Genomic DNA, 27,424 nt, shown 5'->3' on the forward strand with positions numbered 1-27,424 from the left:
GGGCTTTCTATTGTGTTCCATTAATCTATGTGCTTGTTTTTATTCCAGTACCATGCTGTCTGACTATAGCCTTGTAATATAGTTTGATATCAAGTAGTGTGATACCTCCAATTTTGTTCTTCTTTCTCAAATTTGCTGTGGCTATTCAGGGTCTTTTGTGGTTCCACATAAGTTTTCGAATTATTTGTTCTAGTTCATGAAAGACACCATTCGTATTTTGATAGGAAATGTATTGAAGCTATAGATTTCATTGGGTAGTATGGACATTTTAACAATGTTAATTCCTTATTTTCATGAGCATGGCATATGATTCCATTTATTTGTATCTTTTTCCATTTTTTTCTTTGGTGTCTTATAATTTTCTGAGTATGGGTTTTTACGTCCCTGGTTAAATTTGTTTTAGGTATTTTATTTTTCTTGATGCAATTGTCAATGGTACTGTTTACTTTTTGTTGTTGTAGTTGTTAATCCTCACCCAAGGATATTTTTACATTGATTTTCAGAGAGTGAGGGTGAAAAGAAACATCAATGTGAGACACATTAGTTGACTGCCTCCCAAACACACCCCAACTGGCACTGGAGATAGAACCTGCAACCCAAGTATGTGCCCTTGACCGGGAAACAAACCCATGACCCTTAGATGCAGGCCAATGCTCTAACCACAGTGCCACACCAGCCAGGGCAAGACATTGTTTTCTTAGTTTCCCTTTCTGATTGCTCATTATTGGTATATAAAAATGCAACTGATTTCTGAATGTTTATTTTGTATCCTTATCATTTACTGAATCATTTATTAGTTCTAATAGTGTTTGGGTGGAATATTTAGGGTTATCTATATATAGTATCAAGCCATCTACAAATAGTGACAGTTTACTTCTTCCTTTTTCTGGCGGGGGCGGGGTGTACATGCCCCTAGTGGGAACTGAACCTGGGAGTCTCTGGTCCACAGGCCGACGCTCCAACCACTGAGCCAAACCAGCCAGGACTACTTCTTCCTTTCTAATGTAGATGCCTTTTATTTCTTCTTATTTTATTGCTGTGGCTAGGACTTCCAGTGCTATGTTGAATAACAGTGGTGAAAGTGGATATCCTTGTCTTGTTCTTGATCCTAAGGGAAACATTTTTCGTTTGCCCTGGTTGACTATAATGTAAGCTGTGGGTTTGTCATATATGGCCTTTATTATGTTGAGGTATGTTCCCTTTATTCCCACTTTGCTGAGAGTTTTTATAATAAATAAGTGCTGGATTTTGCCAAATGGTTTTTATGTATCTATTGATATGATCATGTGATTTTTATCTTTCATTTTGTTTATGTGGTATATCAGGTTAATTGATTGGCAGATATTAAACCAATCTTGCATCAGAAAGCATAAATTTTAAAAAGTTGATTTAAACTCAACTATACCATTTATGTCATTAAGTATAAATAGATCAGAGTTCAATTGAAAGCCAGAGATTTTTACAATGGATGAAGGAAGACCTGAAAGTGTGTGTGTCATGCTAAATGAAAGAAACAAAAACAAAAACAAAAACAAACCAGGATGGTCTTGTCAAGCATTCTGTAGGTCTGCACCATGATACCAATGATGGTAAAACTGTGAGGAAGAGCTGACAAACTGTGCTTCAGTTTTATTCAGAGAACCCTAATCCCTTTGACTCTGAAAATCATTTTCACTTTATAATTACCTATCTCCTACATTATTGAAGCCCAGGTCACCAAGAATTGAAGGCTGTACTAAGCACCCAGACTCCAGAGGAGCAGTGATTTTCTTGATCTTTCCTGTGACTCTCTCTTGGCTGCCTGAATGTAGTCTATAGCTTCTAATTCATTAGTGTCAGTATTCTATGATAAATATTTCCAAAATCTTCTTATAAGTCTTCAGTTACCTGGGTTTCTTCATTGTCTTTTTTCCACATTGTCATTTCATACTTCCTTATACTTTTCTATACTATATTTGTTTAAAGCAAATACGCCTTTAAAGTATTAATAGTAACAATGTGTTAATATTTATTACCTATTTATTACATATGTAAAAGTGAAATGTGTGACAATGAAACAAGGACTGGGAATCAAGGTCATATTGATTAATTGTTATAAAATCTTTCACCATACATGAAGTGACATACAGAGAGCTGAACAAAACACTAAATTGGAATCTGAATGGATAGTACGTACTGATTACTTCCAAGGACCAGTATGAAGTGAAAGAAGAGGGCCAAGAAATGGATGTCCATGGGCTGGAATATATAGGTGGGGATTCTTGGGCAGATGAAGAATAGCCTCATTTCCCACCAGTAACTGGTGGGATGACTAAAGATGCTAATGAGCTCAACCAAAAAAATGGCCGGAGACGTGAGACAAAAGAACAAGAAAAAGTGTGTAGGTGCACTCCATCCACAGCATTGTAGAATGAGATATCCCCAGCCCCATAATCTAGGAAAACTCCTACCCGGTGAAGAGCTGGCTCTGGCTTGGTGGGACTTATAGGAGAGTCTGTTAGGGGACAATAGCTGGTGGGACTCCAACAAATAGCCCAGATGCCCACACGAGGAGACATTTCTGAATTATCATCAATTCCCATGATGTCCTCCTGACATACCCCCACAGCAATCTCCAGGCTATCTCGGTTCTCAACTTCCCAGTAATGTTTCCCTGAAGTGAAAACATTTTTTCCCAAAACACACGGTAAGTGTTGAAATCTCTTCACAGAGTCGGTGGTCTGCTGAGGAGGCCTCCATCCAGTAAAGTAGCTCCATGCTGTAGAAAGTAATGGCCTAGAACTGGCTGGTACTCCATTTTTCATGTACCTCCCTTCCTGGGAGAAGACAAGTTGGGAATGAGCTGTGTCTTCAGCTACACTGATAGCCACTGCAGAGAAAATGAGAGCTGAGATAAATATGCAACAGTTTATCACCAGCCCTCCTCCAGAAATACCCATATTTTCCAGCTTCAGCTCCATCTTTCTCCTCCTAACAAGTACTGTCAGGGATGAGACTTCTCATTGCCTGCCAACTATTCCTCAGGTGGGCCTAGTGGGCCATAGTATGGCCTGCAGCAACCTGAAATACTCATTTCTCTTCTGCTACAAAAGACTAACACCTAGAAAATGGGGAGCTCATTAGATCATGGCCCTAACTCTTCAAAATCAGCACAAAATTTGGAGAAACACTAACAAATTCTAACTTGTTGAATCAGAACTAGAACAAGGCTGTTGACTGGCTGGTTCTTTGTACAGGTACACATGTATGTCATTATTAACAAGGTTTCCCTTCACTGGTTCCAGTTGCTCACTGGGCATTTCCACAAGCTCCCAAAAGATAACTTAAAACAGAACTTATTATCCTAAGTCCCCTTCCACCCACTTGGGACTAGTCCCCTGACAAATGTATATCATTGTCTTCTATGTTGTCTACGGTATAAGAGTATACCTCCACCCAAACACTCATACTTTGAAATCTTGAGGTTATTTGAGTCTTCTTTCCCTCTGAACCGCAATAACTAATTACTCACCAAGTCCTACCAATTCTACCTCTGATGTATCAGTCAAGTTATTTTTCTCCTCTCCATTCCCATGCCACTGCTTTTACTCAGACCTTCAGCATCTCTCACTTTAAGTCTGTCTATAACATTCTTCCCTGTCCTCCCTGCCTCCAAATTCTCTTCCCTCGGACTCTTATTTCTCTCTAGTTTGTCCTCTTTTTTTTTAATCAGGAATGGATGTTAGGTTTTGACAAATGCTTTTCTGCATCTACTGAGTTAATCATGGTTTTCCTTTTTTAATTTGCTAATGTGGTGGATTACATTCAAATGTTAAATCAACCCTGCTTTTCTGGGATAAATCCCATTTGGTTGTGATGTATTATCCTTTTAATATGTTGTTAGATTCAGTCTGCTAAAATTATTAAAATTATTCTATGTTCATGGGAAACACTGATCTATAGTTCTCTTCTCTAGTAACACCTTTGATTTTGGTATGGTAATACAGGCCTCATAGAATGAATTGGGAAATATTCTCTCCTCTTCAATTTTTTTGGTAAGAATTCATGTAGAATAGATATTTATTTCTTAAATGTTTGAATTCACAACTGAGGCCATCTGGGAAGGTTTTTAACTACAACACCAGTATCTTTAATAGAAGTTAAGTTATGCCAGTTATCTATTTATTTTTAAGCTTTGCTTATTTGTCTTTTAAGGACTTTGTCCATTTCACCTGTGTTGTCAAGTTTATCTGCATAAAGTTGCTTGTAATATTCACTTATTACCCTGTTAATATTGTAGAATCTGTAATGATGTTGCCTTTCTCTTTTTTTTTAATTGAATTTATTGGGGTGACATTGGTCAGTAAAATTATATAGGTTTCAGGTGTAGCCTCTCTCATTCTTGATATTAGCAATAGGTGTTCTCTTTTTCCTGGTCATTCTGGTTAAAGGTTTATTAATAAAATCAATCTTCTCCAAAAATCAGCTTTTGGTTTCATCAATTTTTCTGCTGTTTTTCTCTATTCTATTACAATGATTTCTATTTCTATTCTTTTGATTACTTGCTTAATTTGTTTGTCTTTTTCCAGTGTCTTAAGGTGGAAACTGTTCACTGATTTGAGAACTTTCTTCTTTTCTAATATAAGTTAGTGCTATAAATTTCTCCTTAAGGATTGCTTTAGGGCATCCCAAAAATTCTGATATGTTGTGTTTTCCTTTTCATTCAGTTCAAAGTACTTTCTATTTCCCTTTTGATTTCTCCTTTAATTCTTGGGTTATCTAGAAGTGTGTTATTTAGGTTCCTAACATTTATGAATTTTCCATGGACATTTTTGTTACTGATATCTAACTTAAACACATTATGGTCAGAAAACATACTTATGTAAGTTCAATTCTTTTAAATTTAGTGAGATTTGTTTTATAGCCTGTCTTGGTCTATCTAGTAAAAACGTTCTATGTACACTTTTTAAAAATGTATATTGTAGTGTTCTATATATATCAGTAAGGTAAAGTTGGTACCTAGTGGTCTTCAAGTCTACTATATCCTTGCTGATTTCCTGTCTACTTGTTCTAAAAATTACTGAAAGTATTAAAACTCCAGCTATACTTGTAGATTAGTCTTTTCCTCCTTACAGCTTTATTAGTTTTTGCTTAATATATTTTGAAGCTGCTACTAGGTATATAAGTGTCTAGAACTGTTATGTCTTCTTGATGAATTAACCTCTTTATCATTAGGAAATAACCTTTATCATCTCTGATAATATTCTTTGCTCTGAAATCTTTGGTGTTAATATAGTCACTCCAGATTTCTTTTGACTAATGTTAGCATAGTATATCTTTGTCCATTGTTTTACTTTTAACATATATGAATCTTTATTTTTAATGTATTTCTTGCAGAATATAGTTGAATCTTGCTTTTTTATCCAATCCAATTAATCTCCATCTTTTAATTAGAATATTCAGATAATTTTTATTTATTATGATTAATATGATTAGATTTGCATCTATCACCTTGCTATATGTTTTCTTTTCATTTTACTTTTCAATTACAGTTTACATTCAATATTAGTGTGTATTAGTTTCATTTCTAGTGTATAGTATAATGGTTAAATAATCATATACTTTACAAAGTGTTCCCCCTGATATTTCAGTACCCACCTGGCACACCATACACATTTACTACAGTATTAGTGATTATATTCCTATGCTGTACTTCATATCCACAATTTTGTAACTCTCAATTTCTACTTATTAATCCCTTTACCTTTTCACCCAGTCTATCCCCCAATACCCTCCCCTCTGGCAACCATCAGTCCATTCTGGGTCTATGAGTCTCAGTTTTGTTGGTTTTGTTTTTTAGATTCCACATATAAATAAAATCAAATGGTATTTGTCTTCCTCTGACTTATTTTACTTTGTATAATACCCTCTAGGTCCATTCATGCTGTTGCAAATGGTAAGATTTCATTCTTTTTATGGCTGAGTAATATTCCATTGTATATATGTACCAATACTTTTTCATCCACTCATCTATTGATAGGTACTCAGGTTACTTCCGTAGCTTGCTATTTAAATAATGTTACAATGAACATAGGGGTGCATATATTCTTTCAAGTTTGTGTTTTGGGTTTCTTTGGATATATACCCAGAAGTGGAATATCTGGGTCATAAGACAGTTCCATTTTTAATTTTTTGAGGACCCTCTACACTGTTTTCCATAGTACCAATTTGCATTCCTACCAACAGTGCACGAGGGTTCCCTTTTCTCTACATCCTCACCAATACTTGTTGTTTGTTGATTTATTGATGAAAGCCACTCTGACAGGTATGAGATGAGATCTCATTGTGTTTTTAATTTGCATTTCTCTGACAATTAGTGACACTGAGCATCTTTTCATGTTTTTGGCAATCTTTGGGATGACTGATTGAGTTGTATGAATTCCTTATAAATTGTGGGTATTAACCCCTTATTGAATGCATCATTTGCAAATATCTTCTCCTGTTCAATAGATTGTCTGTTTTATTGATGGTTTCCTTTGTTGTACAAAAACTTTTTAGTTTGATGTATTCCCATTTGTTCACTTTTTTTTCTTTTGTTTTCCTTGCCCAAGGAGCTATAGCAGAAAAAAATATTGCTAAAAGAGGTGCCGAGATTTTACTGCCTATGTTTTCTTCAAAGAGTTTTATGATTTTGATTCTTACATTTAAGTCTTTAATATATTTCGAGTTTATTCTTGTATATGGTATAAGAAGGTGGTCTAATTTCACTTTTTGCCATATATCTGTCCAATTTTCCCAACACCATTTATTAATAGACTGTCTTTACTCCATTGTATGTTCTGTCTCCTTTGTGAAATTGTAATTGCCCATATAGGTGTAGGCTTATTTCTGTGCTCTCTATTCTGCTCCATTGATCTCTATGTGTTTTTATGCCAGTACCATGCTGTTCTGATTACTATGGCCTTGTAGTATAGTTTGATATTAGGTAGTGTGATACCTCCAATATGTTTTCTTTTTGTCCTATTTATTCTTTTTTTCTGCCTTCTTTTTGATTTATCAAATATTTTTTTATGTTTCCATTTTATCTCCTTTGTTCTAACTTTTATTTTAGTGGTTGCTGTGAGGCTTACCAGAATCTACCTTTAAGTGATATTATATCACTTCATATAATAACTGTATAAATAGTATACTTCCATTCTCCCCTCCCAACATTCTTTTTTTTAAATTCTCACCTGAAGATACTTTTCCATTTTTCTTCAGATAAAGTTGGATGGAGGGAGAGAGAAACATCAATGTGAGAGAGACACATCAACTGGTTGCCTCCCACATAACCCCGATGGGGGCCAGGTATCAAACCTGCAACCCAGGTCTGTGTCCTTGACTGGGAATTGAACCCCGAGACCCTTTGGTCCTCAGGCCAATGTTCTAACCTCTGAGCCAAACCAGCCAGGGCAAGTCACTATAGTTTTTATGTCTAGAAGTTAGTTTGATCTGGGATTTTTTTTTTATATCTTCTATGTCTCCATATGCCTATTTATAGAACAGTTACAATGACTGTAATAATGCCCTATGTTTATACTAACCTGGTCAATCCTGGGTCAGTTTCAATTGCTTATTCTCATTATGAGTCATGTTTTCCTACCTTTTTGCATGCCTGGTAATCCTTGATTGGATGCCAAACATTGTGCATTTACATTGTTGAATATGTACTCATTTTTAAAAATTCTAATCAATCTTCTTGAGTTTGTCCTGGAATGCAGTATTTGGGAATAATTTGATCATTTGGGGTCTTCATTCATGATTTTTAGGGTGGGTCCAAAGCACTGCTCAGGGTTGATTATTCCCCACTAATGAAACAAGATGTTCCTGAGTACTCTATCCAGTAACCCATGAATTAAGAGTGTTCCAGTCTGGCTGGTAGAAACAGACACTGTCCCTAGCCCTGTGTGAGCACCAGGAACTATTCCTTAGAATCATTCTGGAAACTTCTTTCCTCAACCTCAGGTAGTTCTTCACAGGCATGTGCTGATCAGTACTCTGCTGAAAACTCAGGGGGTGCCTCTATAGATCATCAGAGTTCTCTCTATGTACAGCTCTCTCTTCTCCAGTACTCTGCAAATTCTAACTTTTTTTGTTCTCCCTGGGCTCTAAGTTCCATTGCTCAGCTCAGGGAGTCTACCTGGCTACGCCTCTGTTAACCCTCCCTAAGATGGCCTGGAAACTCTCTCAAGAATATAGGCTAGAACAATCATAGGGCTCTCCTTATCTGTTTCACATTTCTCAGGGATCATTGGCTGATGCCTGGTGTTTTGAAAACTGTTGTTTTGTTGTTTCTAGTGCTGTGTCTTTTTTTTTTTTTTAATTAACTAAAACAGTTTCAGGCAAAAGTCCCTGTTACTTCATTTTAACCAGACGGGAACATCCACAACATGGTTCTTAAGCAGGGATGTGCACGAGAATTGCCTACATAGCTTTCACAACATGTTCATGTTGGTACTTTCCTAGAGATCCCATAAGTTTACCTTCAGCTTTTCCTACACTCATCTTCTCAGCCTCAGTTCCTGCCTTTCCTCATGATGCACCTTATGGTTTAGACACAATGAATACCCTTCCCTTCATTTTCCACACCTTTAGCTTATGCTGCTACCTCTGTGTAAAAAGTACACTCACTTTTTCCACGTGGCAAGCTCCTACTCATCCTTCAAATCCCAAAAGTGTCACCTATGCTATGAAAATTTCCCTACTTCAACCCCCAACAGAGATCTTCCTCTGTAATTCTGTAATATGTTATTCATACCATTGATAAACAATGAATCACACAATATTACAGAGATATGTGTCTGTCTCTCCAATTTGCTTATGAATTCTTAGAAGGAATAGGTCTTTTTCTTTCTGTATCACTAGTGGCTTAAAAAAACAAATAGTATGTGTTAAATAAATGTTTCTTGAATGAAGCATATATTCATTTATTCCTAAGTAGTTACCATTTTTCCTGACCCTCATGTTAGCGGCATATCCTGTTTCCTCATTCCTTTCCAGACCTCTCTGTTTATTCTTATTTTAAAGATTTATAGGAAGCTCCAACTCCTAGATATTCTGCTCACCTTGGAATCGCTTCAGCATTTCCTTTAGCATTGGTATACGGCACAAAGTCTTCACCTCTAGAACTTCAAGGGAATAGTTTACATCCTGGTTCTTACTCCTAAAAAAAAGCACAGAAGGCTACTCTTCTTATGGGGGCAGCTAAGACCCCCAACTCCCATGTGAAGGTTCCAAGCCCAAAGCTTAGACAACTTCTCTTCTATCCCTTGCAAAAGTGAACAGAATTCCTCCTCCACAGACCCTTCCAGGTGTGCCCAGATCAATCTATGGAGCTGGGCCTTGTTTCCCCTTTGCTCAAGCTGTATCTTTATCATTCCACTCAGGCCCCCATAAGAAAGAAGGAGTTCATACCTGGTCAAAAGATCTTTTGGATTCTGTGAAAAGAGAAGAAAGAAATAAGTAAGTTACATACCTTCCTCTTGAGATCTGGTACTCAACTTAGGGAGCATGTATTTTTCTGCTTTTGTTTATGTCACATGTGATTTCATGCTGCCAAAGCTAGTGAACTGACACAAAGTAGTTTTTTTCTTATATGACCCCTCTGTACTATTTAATAATGTCAATCAATCCCTTTCTTAAAGCCCTATTCTTTCTCTTTTAGCACTATGACATTAACTCTCTCCTGTTTTTTGCCAACTTCTCCATCTCTCTTCTTTCAATCATAGACAATAACAAATATTGGTGAGGGTCTGGTAAGAATATAAAATGGTTCAGCCACTTTGGAAGAGTTTGGCAGTTTCTTAAAAAGTTAAATATAAGTATACCAGACAGCCCAGCAATTCTGCTCCTACTATCTACCCAAGAGAAATGAAAACATATGTTCATGCAAAGAATGGCAGACAAATGTTCATAGAAGCATTATTTATAATAGTCAAAAGGTAGAAACAACCCCAATGCCCAACAACTGGTGAAAAGACAAACAAAATGTGGTATATTCTACAATGGAATACTATTCAGAAATTTAAAAAGGAATGCAAATGCAATGCTAATACATGCTACAATATAAACGAAGCTCAAAAACATTATCCTAGATAAAAGAATACATACACAAAAGACCATATATTATATGATTGTTTGTGTGATACAGTCAAAAAAGTAAAATCTATAGAGTTAGACAGTAGGTTGTCTGAGGAGGAAGTAAGAACAGATTAACTGTAAACAAATACAAACAGATTTAATGGAAATGTTCTAAAGCTGGATTGTGGTAAGGATTAAACAACTTGATAAAATTATAAATATCACTCAATTGTACACTTAAAATGGGTGAATTATGTCTCAAGAAAACTATTTTTTTTTTTAAAAAGGAATATATCAAAAAGGTTAATTACCATTTAAAAAGGTACTCAATGATCCCACTTCTAGGAATATACCCTAAGAAGCCTGAAACACCAATCAGAAAGAATACATGTACCCCCATGTTTGTAGCAGCACTATTTACAATAGCTAAGATCTGGAAACAGCCCAAGTGTCCATCAGTAGACAAATGAATTAAAAAAGCTGTGGTACATATACACAATGGAGTACTACGCAGCTGTAAGAAAGAAAGATCTCTTATCCTTTGAGACTACATGGAGGGACCTGGAAAGCATCATCCTAAGTGAAACAAGCCAAACAGAGAAAGACAAGTATCATATGATCTCACTTATTTGTGGAATATAATAAACATAACAGTGTGAGGAAAAGAAGCCAGACACAAAAGAGTGCATACTGAAAGAATCTTATTCAAAAACAGGCAAAACAAAGCGTGTTAGAAGTCTGAAAGGAGAATTGCTTTAAGGAGGAGGTAAGGGATATTGACTGGGGGCATGAGGAGAGCTTCTGAGATGCTACTTGAGCTTGCTCTACTTCTTGACTTGGGTGGTGGTTACATGGGTGGGTCACTTGGTGATAATTTGTCAAGTTTATGATTTACTTATTTTTCTCTGTGGATTTTATACTTAAAATGTTTTAAAACATGTTTATTTTACTATCACAATAAAAATAATATTGTCAAAATCTGTGGACACAGTTAAGCAATACTTAAAGACAAAAGTATAGCTTAAATATAGCTATGGTATCTAAATGTAATGATCTCCAAGAATTGTCTAGAATTTTTATAACTTGCTTGAGTAAGGAAGTTCCAATTACAAACCCAAACATGTACTCTAGCAGAATCTTTGAAATAATACATTTAAATACTTTTAAAAATACAGGTTTAATATCTATTTAGAGTCTGAAACCTCAAAGATATACATGAGCCAGCAGAGTGCTTACAAAAAAATGTATCAGCCAACATACGTGCAAAGTTAGACAAATGATTAAAGAAGATATAATTGGATCATAGAATCTTAGAGCCTCAGAGAACTTATTTTACTGACACTCATCCCTCCATCCTTTTGTTTTTCATTTATTCCTTCATTTTTAGCTCATAACTCACTTCCATTCTTCTTAGAAACATTGAAAATAAAAACCATTTTGTTGTGCTTAATATTTTTAAATGTGTTCTTGCAAAATACATAGTATTGCTTAGGTTTATATATTTTTAATTTATACAATGAATTAGAGTTCTTATTGCATTCTGTTCCTTGCTTTTTTTCCATGGGCATTATGTTTTTAAGATCCATTCCCATCTCTATGTATACATTTCATCCATCTGTCCACTTTTTGCCAGTCCCCTCTTTGAGTAGTGGATACCCGGGTTGTCCCCAACACCATTACCACTACAAATAATGTTACAGTAAAATCATTATCTGCCCTTATAATTTTTTTTTCCTTACTAGTTCTTGGGTTTGCTCTGTAGCTCTTCCTCCCACCCTCCCTTCTTGAGTTGGCATGCTTAGCTCATTTATATTTATCCTTTTGTTTGCTGGTGAATACAAGGTGGGGCAAAAGTAGGTTTACAGTTCTGAGTACAAGAAACACAGTTTATCCTTGTATTACAAACTGTAAACCTACTCTTGCCCCACCCTGTACAAATGTGTAAATAAGACAAATAGAAAAGTCTTAGATGTGCTTCAGACCCTAGATAACCTATTGGACCAAGTGAATCATATCTATATTTTACATTAATTTCCTTTGAATAGTAAATCCTTGATTCTTACATTTGGGGGGGGGGGGTAATCCTTACCCAAGGACATTTTTCCATTTATCTTCAGGTAGAGTGAGAGGGACGAAGAGAGAGAGAGACATCAATGTGAGAAAGACACATTGATTGGCTGCCCCTGGCACCACCCCAGCTGGGGCTGGGGACAAACTGCAATGGAGTTAGTTACATGCCCTTGGCTGGAATCGAACCTGTGACTTTTTGGTCTGTGGGCCAATGCTCTAAATGCTGAGCCAAACTGGCCAGGGCTCCATTGACTTTTAGATAGAGTGGAAGGGAGGGAGGAAGGGAGAAACATCGACATGAGAGAGACACACATCTATTGGTTGCCTCCTGTACGACCTTGACTGGGGCCAGGGATCAAATCTACAACCCTTGAGCAGGAATTGAACCTATGACCCTTAGGTCCCTGGGCCAACACTCTAACCACTGAGACAAACCAGCCATGGTTGATTCTTTCATTGTAAAATGACAGTAGTAATACAATCATCAACAGAGGGAAAACATTTCTTCTATTAAACCCACTCACCAAGAAAGTCAATCAGCTCTAAAGACAACAGAGTTCAGTTAGTAATATTAACTAATCCCTCCCTTGCCTGTCTCACCTGAAGCAACTCCAGGGTGGAGCCCTGGCTCTTCTCCTTGACTTCTAAGATGAGCGTCTTCAAGGAAGTGATTATTTGATGGAGCCGTAATGTATTCTCAGTCCGTTTCTTCTTAGTCTCTTCTTCTTCTTTGCTCAGCCTCTGAAGAAACAATTGCTCTTCTTCATCCAGGAAGTTGTGCAGCTTTGTAAACTCTGCACGGAATCTCAATTTCTGATTCTTCATCTTGTCCTAGAGCCACATGAGATTTGCTCAGTCCTTGTTTCTGCCTAGTCTCACTCGAAATTCCTAGCACATAACATCCCAAAAATTCACAGTCCTTCCATTTTAATCACCACCTCCAGAAAAGCTCCAGCCCACTCCCTACACTTTTCCACTACTCCTCTATCTACACTTATTTAATATCTTTATACTAGTCTTTATAGTATTCATTCATTCTTTGTAACATCTGAGTCTCTACTATTGCTAGCAATGCCTGTTTGTATACTTTTTAAACTAAACTGCACTTTCACATCTACTATTTACTTTAGCCCTTAGAACACCTACTGTTCAGTTTTGTTAAATCTTGAGATGGGTGTGTGTGTGCACATACATCATGTCTCAGAACTAGATTAGCATCTCTGAAAACACAGTCCATTTAATTTCTACACTGCCATAAACCCAAACCAATTCCAACCTTAGAAAAAAGTGGGAAAGAAGGCAGCACTACCTTAAAGTAGAGATGGGGATGAAGTATATGGAACAGGTCAGTAGGGACAGATACGTACTTCTGTTCTATCACCTCATCTGCAAGGGACCTGACAACTGATGGCATCCTATAAGCTCATCCCAGTGAAACTACATAAGCAGCTGCAGATTGAAAGGGCCTCAGGGACAAGAAATGTCCAACCACTTCTGCTGTTACCTTCCATTCTGTAGCATTCTTCCTTTCCGTGTCCTGTAAACACATGGCTGTCTTCAACTTTTCTGTTAGACTACATTGAGTCTCAAGAAGTTTGTCCTGCCAGCAAAAACACATATTAGACAGAAATCATCTCTCCAAGCAACTTCCTTGTTCAAGAGCTAAAAGTCACCTAATCCAAACAGGCAATGATATTGAGAAAATGTTGAAGACTGTCACAGGCCATCTTCAGAATAAGAAATACTCTGGTCTTAAATCGTCACAACACCATATAGAGTTTGCCTATTAAGTTAGTAAAAACTGAACATTCTTAGATGATTAATAAATACCTAGTTTTGGCAAAGTAGAAAAAGCCTCTGGCACTGGAATAATAGGAAAATATAAAGTTGCCATCTTTTTGAAGGGCACTGGCAAGATGTAACAAAACTTAAAATGTGCATAATCCTATTTTTAATAATCTATGCAACAAAACTCTACTAACATGTACAGGAATATATATGAATATTCACTGCAGCATTATTCATTATCCATCAATGGGAAATTATTAAATAAACTATGATATATTAATATGCTACATCAATTTCAGGTAGTTCTCTATATATTGACATATTAAGTTAAAACTTAGCTGTAAAACAACAGTATTGTATAATTCTGTTTCACAAAGAATCTATATGCATATGTGTATACGTGTTTGAAGAGAAGGAAAATACTGGAGTGTATACACCAAAGTATTATCAACAGTGGTTATTTCTGAAGGATAGAAATGGCTTGAAAGTTGGGGGAAGGGGAGACCAGAAATTTTATAAATTTGTTTTGTTTGAATTTCTATAAGAGGCATATACCATTTTTGTCATTTAAAAACCCGAATAAGCTATTAAAAAATAAAACAAGTCAGTCAGCATTAACAGAGTGGGCTGTAGAGGGGAAGCACCTGACAGCAGCATGTCAGACTTGGCCTTAGAGACAGATGCAGGCAGGTTAGAGACACACACAAGAAGAAAGCCAACAGGAACTGATGAACCAAATGGCTACAGAAAGAAGTCCAGACTTAGCCCCTGGGTTCTGGCTTGAATAACTAGATAAATTGTAGGTTATTGACCAAATTAGAAAATACAGGAAGATGAGCAATATGTAAATGAATGGAAAGAAAATAAATTCAACTTGAATAAATTAAGCTTCAGATAACTGTGGAACACCCAAGTAGATATAGTTAGAGGTCAAGAATCAAGAAAGATCTGAGCTAAAGAAGCAGACTTAGGGGTTAGAGCACAGGTAGTAGTTGAAGCCATGGGTATGAGTAAAAAAAGCATCAAGACTAAAATTCGGAAGAACTACAAGGGGTCTGCAAAGAGTGAAGATCACGCAGAGAAGCTGCAATGAGTGACTGGTGAAAAACCATGAGATAATGATGTCTTATACACAAAGCAAAAGAATATGTAAATTAAAAACTGGTAAAAACTGTCAAATGCTAAAGAATGGTCTAGGACAGCTTTCTGTAAGAAATCTGCATGTATGTCAAAAGTTTAAAAGAAATTAATAGAACAAAGAAATAAGCAGTATAATTAATTTTTAATTCTTCCCTAGGAGAATAATAAAAACGAACAGGTATCTCTTTTCTTCCAATCACTTATAAATGATGATGCTTAAAGTTAAATGATTTATAAACATTTACAACACCAAAGTTGACAAGGACATGGGGCAACCAAAACTTTCATACAATGTGTGTGAAATGGTACAACCACTTCAGAAAAAGGTCTAGCATAAAACTAATCATATAGTAATCCTAGAGTCCAGCAATTCTACTCCTTATCCCAGAAAAAATTAAAACGTGTCTACAAAAAGACTTGTACGAGAATATTCATAGCAGCTTCAGAAGAGCCAAAAACTAGAAACAGCCCAGGTATCCATTAACAGAAAGATAAACAAACTGAAGTATGGTCATATGAGGAATACTATTCAGCAGTAAAAAGTAACAGACTACTGATACACACAAATGGATGAATTTCAAAATCAGTATGCTGAGCAAAAGGAGCCTGTATAGAAGAGTACAAACTATATGATTCCAGATCAATACAGATTATATGAAGTTCTAGAACAGGCAAAACTAATCTGTGGTAAAAAAAAAAACAACAACAACAAAAACAGAATAGTGGTTGCATTGGATAGGGGGAGGGAGCAGAGACTAACTGAGAAGGAGCATGAAGGAGCTTTCTGGAGTGATGGTAATGTTCTTCATCTTGAGAAGGGCTTTGTGGTATGCATTTGTCAAAGCTCAGCAAATGTGCACTTAAGATGTGTGTATTTAATTGCATTAAATTTTACCTCAAAAAATACTATAAACAAATGTTAACTCTGGTTAATGATAGGCATGCTAAAATATAGGAGGAAGTGTACTATCTGCAATTTTAACTTTAAAATGATTCAAAATGAAATAAGAATTGATGGATGCAGAGAAGATATAGTCAGATGAATAGATAGGTGATAAACAAATAGAATAAAATGTTAATGACAGGACCTAGATGTGGATATACTGGTGTTATTATAAAATTCTTCCAATTTTGATGTATACTTGAAAATTGCATAGTAAAATGTTGGGGGAAAATAACATTAGGTTTTAAAGGAATTTATATACTAGTTCTGTTATAGATCACAAAGTCCCTTGTGCTATTTTCTAACACAATATTTCTAGCATTATAAAATCCACTTATTACCCCTAGCTGTTCACTTAAATAGGTATATAATCTTGCTACTCAGTAAGCAAGTTATCTCAATTAACTTTATTCCTTTATTCAATCATATAACTGCCACTTTGTGATCACTGTCTAATTTGATAAATTGAGGCTTGTAATGAGTTAAAAAGCTCCTTTGTATGTGACCAAGATTTTTTTTAAGTTTTCGCTTTTGTTTGATAATGAAAACAAATTAAATAATCTTTTAAATAAAATTTTTCAATTTTTAAAAACCTTTAACAATTCTAGTATGCATGAATTATCCTGCATGGTTGGTTCTATTATCCAAGACTCTAAGTCTTTCTGAATCTTGCCAAAGTTGGGATATAAACAGGGTCCCTGAGTAAATTTGGGAACCCTTTGGGGAGATTAGAAAACTCCTTCCCTGCAATAACAGAAACTGTCAGGAGGTGGCAGGAGGGCAACATCAAGCATTCCAAAGCTGGCTAGTTTTGTTTTGTTTTGTTTTTAATAATTTTCTCTTCATTTAACATCAGAAAATTTTATGTATACAAAACCATACGTATAATAAAAGTGCATACACTTACAGAGTGAAGATATTTGCTGCTTGTTATCATGTAGTTCAAATAACATTAAAATTCACATTAGATATGAGTTTGAATCTAGACCTTCACAAACTAGTTATATATCTGAGGAAGTCAGCCTCACATATTTCCTGGGTCACAGCTGAAGACAACTGGATCAGATGGTCTCTTAAATACCATCCCAGCTCTTATGTTTGGTATATTTTAGTCACTGTAACCTCCGCATTTAAGCCAAGCAGGTAGATGTACCTCCAAAACAGACATCAAATCAGCCCACTTACTGTCTCCACTGCCACCCTCTAGTTCAAGTCACCATCATCTCATGTTTGGATATCTATAATAACCCCATGACCGGTTTCCTACTTCCAGCCTTGTCGTTCTCTCATCCCATTACCACAAAGCAGACAGAATACTCTTTCTAAAAATCAAGCAGATCATGTCACTACCCTGCTTAAGTGTCTTTCTTAATTTTTTTTCTTTATTGATTAGAGACAGAGAAAGGGAGAGAGAGAGATAGAAACATCGATGAGAGAGAACATCAACTGGCCACCTCCTGCATGTCCCCTATCAGAGATCAGGCCTACAACCTGGGCATGTGTCCTGACCGGAAATTGAACCGGTGACCTCTTGGTGCATGGGTCCATGCTCAACCACTCAGCCACACCAGCTGGGCCTGCTTAAGATTCTTCATTGGCTTTCCTCATCACCAGGATAATTCAAACACCCTATTATGGCCTGATATAACCCCACCCTTGCCTACATCTCCCAACTCATTTTATGCTACTTTTCCCCTTGCTCATGATGCTCCTGGCACCTGTACCTTCTTTCAGTTCCATAGATATGTCCAGCTCTTCCCAGCCTCAGGGTCTTTGAATTTGCTATCCACTGCATGGAATATGTTTTCCACTCTTCCTCAGATGGCTGGATCCTTCTCATCCACCAAGTCTCAACTGAAATGTCATCTCCTCAGAGAAAGCTACCCTGTTACTTCTCTGGCATGGAACATTATTTCGTTTATAGCATATCACAATCTCATTATTTCACTTATTTGTCTGTCTACTGTCTACCTCCCACCCCTAGCCCAACTAGACTATGTGCTCCATGAAACGATTTACCTGTCTTGTTCACCATTCTATTCCAAGTACTATGTCTCATGCTGTAGTACACACACACACACACACAAAATGTGTTCAAGAAATATTTGTTAAATGAATTAATAGCAACAAAGGGATTAGCACTGAGAATCAGCAGACTAAATATTGGCATAAGGGTAAGAAGACCAGTGCTTGAAAGCCTTTTTCGTGGAAATAATCTGCTCCCTCACGTTTATGAAGCTATTTCTCTTTCTCTGTTCTCTCTTTCTCTTCCACCACCAATGACTCTCTTAAAAACAACCTGTGTTCTACCCTGTTCGTGGATTGGAAGAATTAACATCATTAAAATGTCCAAACTACCCAAAGCAATCTATAGATTCAACACAATCCCCATCAAAATACCAATGACATATTTCACAGAACTAGAACAGAAATACTGCAAAAGTTTATATGGAACCAAAAAAAAACCTCGAATAGCTACAGCAATCTTGAAAAATAAGAACAAAGTAGGAGGGATCACAATACCAGATACCAGGTTATACTGTAACGCCACAGTAATCAAAACAGCCTGGTACTGGCACAAAAACAGGCATATAGACCAATGGAACAGAAAACCCAAAAATTGACCCAAGTCATTATGCTCAATTAATATTTGACAAAGGGGGCAAGAGCACATAGTAGAGTAAAGACAGCCTCTTCAATAAATGGTGTTGGGAAATTTGGAGTGCTACATGCAAAATGAAGCTAGACCACCAACTAACACCATACACAAGAATTAACTCAAAATGGATAAAAGACCTAAATGTGACCCATGAATCCATAAAAACCCTAGAACAAAATGCAGGCAACAAAATTTCAGACATCACATGCAGCAGAATTTTCACTGATACAATGCCTAAGGCAATAGAAACAAAAGAAAAAAATAAAATATGGGACTACATCAAACTCAAAAGATTCTGCACAGCAAAAGAAACAATCATCAAAACGGAAAGAAAACCCACTATATGGGAGAGCATAACTGCCAACGATACATCAGATAAGTAGCTAATTTCCAAAATATATAGAATACTCATGCAACTCAAAAAAAGGAAAACAAAGAACCCAATTAAAAAATGGGGAGAGCCCTGGCCGGTTTTGCTCAGTGGTTAGAGCATTGGCCCATGGACCAATGAGGCCCAGGTTCGGTTCCCGCTAAGGGCATGTACCTTGGTTGCAGTTAATCCCCGGCCCTGGTTGGGGTCGTGTGGGTGGCAGCCATTTGATGTGTCCCTCTCATATCAATGTTTCTTTCTCCCTCTTCCTCCTTCTCTCCCTCCTGCTGTATCTAAAGATAAATGCAAAAAAAAAAGGGGGGGGGGAGGACCTAAATAGACACCTCTCCAAAGAGGACATACAAATGGCCAACAGACATATGAAAAATTACTCAACATCACTAATCATCAGAACTATGCAAATTAAAACAACTATGAAGTATCACCTCACACCTACCAAAATGGCTACCATCAACAAATCCTCAAACAACAAGTGCTGACAAGGGTGTGGAGAAAAGGGGATTTTAGTACACTGCGAATGCAGACTGGTGCAGCCACTACGAAAAACAACATGGTGTTTCCTCAAAAAATTAAAAATTGAACTGCCATTTGATCCAGTGATCCTACTTCTAGGAATATACCCTAAAAAGCCTGAAACACCAATCAGAAAGAATATATGTACCCCTATGTTTATAGCAGCACTATTTACAATCACTAAGATCTAGAAACAGCCCAAGTATCCATCAATAGATGAGTGGATAAAAATCTGTGGTACATATACACAATGGAGCACTGTGTAGCCATAAGAAGAGAAGATCTCTTATCCTTTGAGATGACATGGAGGGACCTTGAGAGTACTAAGCTAAGCGAAATAAGCCAGTCAGAGAAAAACAAGTATCACATCATCTCACTTATTTGTGGAATATAATGAACAAAACAAGCTGAGGAACAAAATAGACCCAGAGACAAGGTAGTGCTATACAGACTGACAAACCTCAGAAGAGGTGGATGTGGAGGGAGGGAAGAGATAAACCACAGAACTTATATGCATGTATGTGTAAACAAGGACACAGACAATAATGCTGGGGGAGTGGGGAGGACAGGGTTGGGAGGAGGGTGTCAATGGGGGAAAAAGGAGAAACATCTGTAACAAAATTAAAACATAGAAAAAATCTTGTGTTCTAAAAGACTTTTTGAGATTTCCCTCTGTTAAGAGTATTAAGAAGATGTAGAACTATGGTTCTGAACCCTACATGTAAATTAGAATCATTTAGAGAACTTTTCAATAACGCTGATGTCAAGGGCCCTACCAAGTGAATCAAAATGCCTGGAGGTTGGGGGGCACAGGGGAGCCTGGCTTTGGTGTTTCTTAAAATGTTCCCAGGTCATTCTAATGTGTATCCTGAGCCATTGCTGTGGCCCAAGAGAGAAGCAGAGTGGACTAGGAATTCATCAAAGCTGGTTTTCTGGATGCCGTGCTCAGGAGTTCAGATCCTGAGAGGAAGGATCTGGCACACTGTGGGGCTCAGATGTAGGCATAGGATGGGGGATATTTTCCATGGATTAGGGAACTCCCAACTTTTTTAAAAAATATTTTTTATTGATTTTTTTTTTTGAGAGAGAAACATTGATGAGAGAGAAACATCAATCAGCTGCCTCCTGCACGCCCCCTACTGGAGATCAAGTCCAAAACCCAGGCATGTGCCCCGACTGGGAATTGAACCCAGACCTCTCAGTCTATGATACAACCCTCAATCCGTTGAGCCACGCTGGCCAGGCAGGGAACTTCCAACCTTCAAGACACAGTACACCCATCTGAGTATGTGCTAGAAATGGTATGCTTGGAAACAGGGTAGCTCCACCCAAGAGCAACTTAATGTTTTTCTAACTAACTGGGGATAGGGATGGAGTTGTAGATGGCTAAATACAGCAGTGACTAAGCAGAGAGTGCAGAGGAGGACAGATACCAGGGAATTGCACCTAATGATTGTGACTCCTGAACACCCACCTAGTCAATTTCGTGATATTCAGGCCATCCCAATGTTACTCTAACCTACTCACTCCCCACCTGTTGGACATTTTTTAATTGGATCGTTTGTCTTCCTTTTGTTGAGCTGTATGAGTACTTTACATATCTTGGATATTAATCCCTTTGTCTTCCTTTTGTTGAGCTGTATGAAAACTTTACGTATCTTGGATATTAATCCCTTATCCAATTGGACATATTATTTAATCCTGAAATCCCACCTCTTCCAAGAAGTCTTCTCAGCTAGACTAGATGTGACATAGTGAAAAGTGCATTGCACTAGGAATTAGAGGACCTCAATTTTTATAGTATTTTTAATCTTTATTGTTGAAAAAAATTATAGATGTCCTCTTTCTTTCCCCATTAACCCCCTCCTCCCCACTCCCACCCCCTTCTGCCTTCCCACACTATGGTCTGTGTCCATTGGTTATACATATATGCATTTAAGTTCTTTGGTTTATCTCTTCCCACCTTCCATCCCTTCCCTCTGAGGTTTGTCAGTCTGTTCCCTACTTCCATGTCTCTGGATCTATTTTGATCGTCAGCTTATTTTGTTCATTATATTCCATAAATAAGTGAGATCATGTGGTATTTGTCTTTCTCTGACTGGCTTATTTCACTTAGCACAAATACTCTCCAAGTCCCTCCATGTCATCTCAAAGGGTAAGAGATTCTTCTTTCTTACAGCTGCATAGTATTCCATTGTGTAAATGTAACAGTTTTTTTTATCCACGCATCAACTGATGGACACTTGGGTTGTTTCCAGATCTTAGATATTGTAAATAGTACTGCTATAAATATAGGGGTGCATATATTCTTTCTGATTGGTGTTTCAGACTTCTTAGGATATATTCTGAGAAGTGGGATCACGAGGTCAAATGGCAGTTCCATTTTTAATTTTTTGAGGAAACAACACGTTGTTTTCTGTAGTAGCTGCACCAGTCTGCATTCCCACCAGCAGTGTACTAGAGTCCCCTTTTCTCCACACCCTCGCCAGCACTTGTTGTTTGATGATTTGTTGATGGCAGCCATTCTGGAAGGTGTGAGGTGATACCTCATTGTTGTTTTAATTTGCATCTCTCTGATGATTAGTGATGTTGAGCATTTTTTCATATGTCTCTTGGCCATTTGTATGTCCTGTTTGGAGAGGTGTCTATTCAGGTCCTCTGCCCATTTTTTAATTGGATCGTTTGTCTTCCTTTTGTTGAGCTGTATGAGTACTTTACATATCTTAGATATTAATCCCTTATCCAATTGGCAAATATGTTCTCCCAAAGAGTGGGTTCCCTTTTCATTTTGATGGTTGTTTCTTTTGCTGTGCAGAAGCTTTTTAGTTTGATGTAGTCCCATTTATTTTTTCCTTTGTTTCTCTTGCCCCAGGCAATGTATCAGTGAAAATTTTGGCTCAGTGGTTAAGCATCAACCCATGCACTAAGAGGTTGCCAGTTCAGGTTTGATTCCCAGTCACGACACATGCCTAGGTTGTGGGCCCGATCCCTAGTGGGGAGCATGCAGGAGGCAGCCAATCGATGTTCTCTCTCATCGATGTTTCTCTCTTTCCCTCTCACTTTCTCTCTCTCTAAAATCAATAAAGGAAAGAAAAGACACAGAGACATTATAGAGAGAAAAGCTGGGGCCAGGTGGGACATTGCTCTCTGATTGAGAAACAGTGAACCTGAGCTAGCTCAGCATGTTTATTATATAGCAATAATGAAGGGGGGAGTTCAAAAGCTTCATTATCTTCAAACACCAGATGTTTCCACCAGCCTCTAAGATCAAGGTCGAGACTCAGACTCGATACATTCTTGCCCGTGGCTCAGAAGGCTCCTGTGTGGGCCTTGCCAGCACACAGGATCAACAAGAGGCCTTGGGCAGAAAGCTCCAGGGTGAACCTTGCATACACCACAGGACCTTGTTCCTGGGTAAGCCTTGTAAACACTACAGGGTCTTGCCCCTGGCACAGAATGCTCCTGGGTGAGCTTTGCAAACACCACAAGAGGAACAAGAGACCCTGGTTCAGCTGCCCTCCACAATTAATATTATTATTATTGCTAAAGATTTAAGATTAGGAGCTATGTTCCCCTTTCATACCCATCCACTTTATTTGCCTCAGCCCTCATCCACAAATGTATTTTCCCTTCCATTTCTCTAATGGATCCTTTCAATCTCTTTTGCTGGTTACTAAGCACTGGTATTTCCCAAGCTTCTCTTTATGTCCCCTTTTTCTATGTGGTTCTCCTGAGGGAATTTCATCTGTTTACTTCTATGACTTTAAGGATTGCCTGACAATTCTAAAATAGTGTTTCGAGCCTCTGATGCCCTCTGCCTCCTGTCCTTCTTCTTTGGACTTCCTGTCACAGTTATTTCACACTCAATATGTCCCAAAATGAGCACTAGAAACTTGGACTGCCGTCCTAGACTCTTTTGTTTCCCTCACCCACCAAGTTCAATTAGTCACCACATCATTCAACTCCAGTGCTCATAAAGAATCCATCTCCTCTTCGCCATCCTCCCTGCCCTGCACTAATTTAAGCCCTTGTTACCTCCTGCTTGAAATGGTGCAACAGCAGTCTAATTGGTCTTCTCCATCCACATAGATACCAAAGTGACCTTTCTAAAGCAAAAAAACTGACGGAGCCATTCCCTCCCTTTAAATCCTTCAATGACTCCCCATTGCTCAAAGAGAAAGCTGTAAACAAGATATTCATTACATGGCCCTTGGCTCTTTCTTCAGCCTCAACTCCCATCATCCTCCCTCCCATGATTTACACTTCAGAAATACCAAGCAACCTCGAGTCCTCTTACATATCACATAATATCACATATCACATATCACATATCACACTGAATATGCTGTTCCCTTGGCTTGAATATCCTCTCCCCTCCCTTGCTGTTCTTGCCCTTCAAGACTGAACTCATGTTTAACACCTCTGCAAAGCCATCCCTCACTCCTCACAGATCACTCTGACCTCCGACTTTCTGTGTATTTGGTACGAACTTGGATAATTGTCACATAATGAAATTACTGGTGTGCATGCTTATGTACCCTACAAGACAAGGCCTATATCTTTCTCATTTGTTTATATCCAGATTTTAGAACAATGCCTGGCATACCGTAAGCATCAATAAATATTACTGAATGAAGGAATTACTGTATACTTCATTGTCCAGCTTTAATCTGTTTCCTGTTTATAGTCAGCTGATAAAACTGTACAGTATTTTATAGTTTACAAAACACTTTAACTTGTATCACTAAATTAGTACATTCAACCAGTACTTACTAGATACCAATTCTGTTGGAGACCACTGGAGTTACACCATCAGTAATGGAAGAAAGTAGGGCTACTCTGGAAAAGATGATCAAGGAAGGTCTTCGATCTAAAAGCAAGTAAGATCTAAAGGATGGGAGGTATGGGTAGAGAAAGAGAACAGCCTTGAAACAAAAGCAGGAAGACCAGTGTGGCTGGAGCAGAGTAGGATAAACTGATTTATTAAACTGAAGCTTCTTAACTAACTCATGAGATAGTACAAATAATCTACAATTCAAACATTAAGTGATTTTTCCCAACTGATGAAGGATGCTAGTAACAAAATCCAGCCTCACCACTATAAACCATGCTTTTCCCAAATCATCGGTTGTCTATGACATCCATGGGATAGACCTGCACTGTCCAATACAACATCCATTAGCCACATGAACACCTGAAATGTGGATAATTTGAATAGATATGTGCTGTTAATGAAGTATACACAGATTTTAAAGACCTACTATAAAAAAAAAAAGTAAAATATCTCACTGATAATTCTTCATAACAGTGTTAATCAGTATTTTGGATAATTGGGCTAAATAAAATACATGATTAAAAATGAACATTCTTTTTACCACTATACAAATGTTTAATTGTAAATATGGTTTGCCTGTTTCTATTGGACAGCACTGGTATACCAACCCCCCTCAGTGTGTTTGTCTTAAACTAGAAGATCCCCAGGGCCAGTTGCTTGAAAATTCTGCAGTAGTGATGAGCCTTGCACCGTTCCTCCCCACTCCCAGTTTTAACTTCTGCTCTAAGATTCGAGTAGCAAAACTTCTTTGGGCCTCGAGGAGGGTGTTTCTTGCTTCCAATGGCACTAGGAGCCTCCCCGTGGGTCTTTTATGAGAAAGTTAAGTAAACGGTAAACATTCCCGGGTGGCAGCCCCCTATCGGCCAGCTCACCAGGTAGCTCTCGAAGGCCTCGTCGACCGGCGCCATGGAGTGGTCCTGGTGCTCCTGGGACTCTCTACACACCAAGCACACGGGCAGCTGGTCGTCCTCGCAGAAGAGCCGCAGCGGCTCCCAGTGGCGGCCGCACAGGCCGGAGGGCCGGCGCCGCGTCCGCTCCGTCAGCCGGGCCAGGGCCCTGTTGGGCCGCAGCGAGGCGGGCGACGACGGCTGCCGGCACTCGGGGCAGGGGAACGCGCCGCCGTCCGGGGCCCAGCTGCGGCGCAGGCAGCTGCGGCAGAAGTTGTGCCCGCACTCCATGGACACCGGATCTTCAAAATACTCCAAACAGATGGGGCAGGTCAGCTCCTCCTGAAGGTCCTTGGATTCCATGGCGTCTCCTTCCCCAGAACCCGAATCGGGTCCGGCACGAGGCGCGGAAGTGGCCGGCAGGCTGCGGGCGGGCCCAGGCGGGGGCGGCCTTGGGAACGGCGACCTCACTTCAGGGGCTGGGGACTCGGTCGGCGCGGTACGGCCCGGAGGGGAGGCGGCGGTTCCCCCCGCGGAGGTCCGGTGCGTGACTACCCAGGCCTGACGGGCGTGGGCTGCTCCGGCAGACAACAGAGATGCGGAAATCCGGGGAAGCTAGAAAGAATGCGAGACAATTTGAGGTTGGGGGGGGGGGGCGCCCGAGGGCAGCGACTGCGCCTGTGCAGCCGGAGCTGGTGGCACTCAGCCCTAGGCGCTAACGAACTGAACTTGGCTGTCCGTGGGGTTTGAGAGAGGGAACTAGGAGTCGCTGGCTGCTCGGGCGATTTAATGCTGGGGTCCTAGGCGAGCTGCACCCAGAAGGGTGTAGTGGCGCTCCGGGAGGACTGTGTAGCTGGGCCCTGGATGGGACTAAGGAGGCGCTGGGCCCGTTAGGTTTGCTCTCCCAGAAGTTCCTTCTTCTTCAGCCTCATTCTCCCGGGAAAGAAACCAGTTCTCAGCCTCCAGCCCTAAGGTCTACTTGAGTTTCTAGAAAAGCAGGATATCCTGCTCCCCACCAAAGCCCCACCAACTCTCGGGGGTCTGGTGAACCTGAGAGCCGTGATGTGAGAAGGGCGTGTTTAGCCCCACAAGCTAGTGGAGAGCTTGTCATCCTGATTTCCCTCTTTCTTCCCAAGCGTAGGAAACGGACTCCAGGCCGAGGAAGCCCATTCTCATGACGGGGCACACTCACCCGGTGCTGAGAGGGGTTCTAGTAGTTAAGTTAGGGGAAGGAATTCAGGGTTAGAAAGTCTTCCCCAGATCTGACTTCTCACAAGTGTTTTCAGATAGTTCAACTCCCAGGAGGTCTGCGGACTATAAGATGTACTTAGCCAACTCTGGGTGATCTCTTATGAGTGGCTGTCATCTAAGATGCTGGGAAGGAGCAAATCCGGTAGCTGCTGGTGCTGGAACAGTTTCTGATCCTCCTACCTGAGGAGGTCAAGACTAGGGTGTGAGCCCTGGCCGGTTTCGCTCAGCGGTTAGAGCGTTGGCCTGTGGTCCAGAGAGACCGGGGTTCGGTTCCCGCTAAGGGCACGTACCTACCTGGTGCCTCCGCTGCAGTTTGTCCCCGGCCCTGATTGGGTCGTGCGGGAGGGAGGCAGCCACTGGATGTGTCCCTTTCACACGGATGTTCCTCTCTCTCTCTCTCTCTCTCTCTCTCTCTCTCTCTCCCTCTCTCACTCTTCTCTCTCCCTCCCACTCTATCTGAACAAAAAATGGGAAAATATCCTCGGGTGAGGATAAAAAAAAAAGACCAGGGTGTGAAAGCAATGCTTCGAGAGTGCAGCTGAAGCTGTAGTAGTTGTGCAAACATTGTGAAAGAACCGGAGAGTGGGTGAAAAGCATATGAAGTTTGTTAAGTGAGAGTGGTTAAGATTCAGAAGCACAGATACATTGCCTTTTGGTATCCAGCTTAAAGACAGCAACCATTTTGCTATCCCAAGGAACATCCTTGAGGCTTTCAACAAATAATATGCTTGCCTGTTTCAGGGAATTATTTTTTTCTCTTCAATGGATTTTTGATCTTCTGTTTCTGAGGTGGTTTGTTTTTTAGTCTTCCCACTTTATTTCTTTACATATGAAGTCTTTACTTTTTCTT

At 39.1% G+C, this 27,424-nt stretch overlaps 1 protein-coding gene across 2 annotated transcripts; it reads right to left on the reverse strand.

Annotated features, from left to right (window-relative positions):
- Positions 1–2,021: 2,021 nt before the first annotated feature.
- On the reverse strand, positions 2,022–25,716 carry TRIM4 (tripartite motif containing 4). 2 transcript variants are annotated; one of them, XM_036280747.1, is made up of 6 exons: positions 25,309–25,716; positions 13,673–13,768; positions 12,769–12,909; positions 9,433–9,455; positions 9,084–9,181; positions 2,022–2,869 (listed from the first exon to the last, which is right to left on the reverse strand). In XM_036280747.1, the coding sequence occupies exons 1-6, from the start codon at positions 25,684–25,686 to the stop codon at positions 2,283–2,285; spliced, it is 1,323 nt and encodes a 440-aa protein (XP_036136640.1). In that variant the 5' UTR covers positions 25,687–25,716; the 3' UTR covers positions 2,022–2,282. The 2 variants fall into 2 exon arrangements, with proteins under 2 accessions (XP_036136640.1, XP_036136639.1); XM_036280746.1 differs by having other exon boundaries at positions 12,769–12,999.
- Between the last annotated feature and the right edge of the window lie 1,708 nt (positions 25,717–27,424).

This window comes from Molossus molossus, unplaced genomic scaffold, assembly GCF_014108415.1.
Source record: "Molossus molossus isolate mMolMol1 unplaced genomic scaffold, mMolMol1.p scaffold_m16_p_3, whole genome shotgun sequence".
NCBI lineage: Eukaryota > Metazoa > Chordata > Mammalia > Chiroptera > Molossidae > Molossus > Molossus molossus.

Bases quoted from the DNA above. Each gene is read 5' to 3' on its own strand.
- TRIM4 (XM_036280746.1), bottom strand. From the start codon at position 25,686: ATGGAATCCAAGGACCTTCAGGAGGAGCTGACCTGCCCCATCTGTTTG. The intron at 9,182-9,432 runs GTATGAACTCCT...GCTTTTTTTTAG, and splicing joins CCAAAAGATCTTTTGACCAG to GAGTAAGAACCAGGATGTAA. The intron at 2,870-9,083 runs GTGAGCAGAATA...TTTTCTCTGCAG, and splicing joins AATGCTGAAGCGATTCCAAG to TGGCTATCAGTGTAGCTGAA.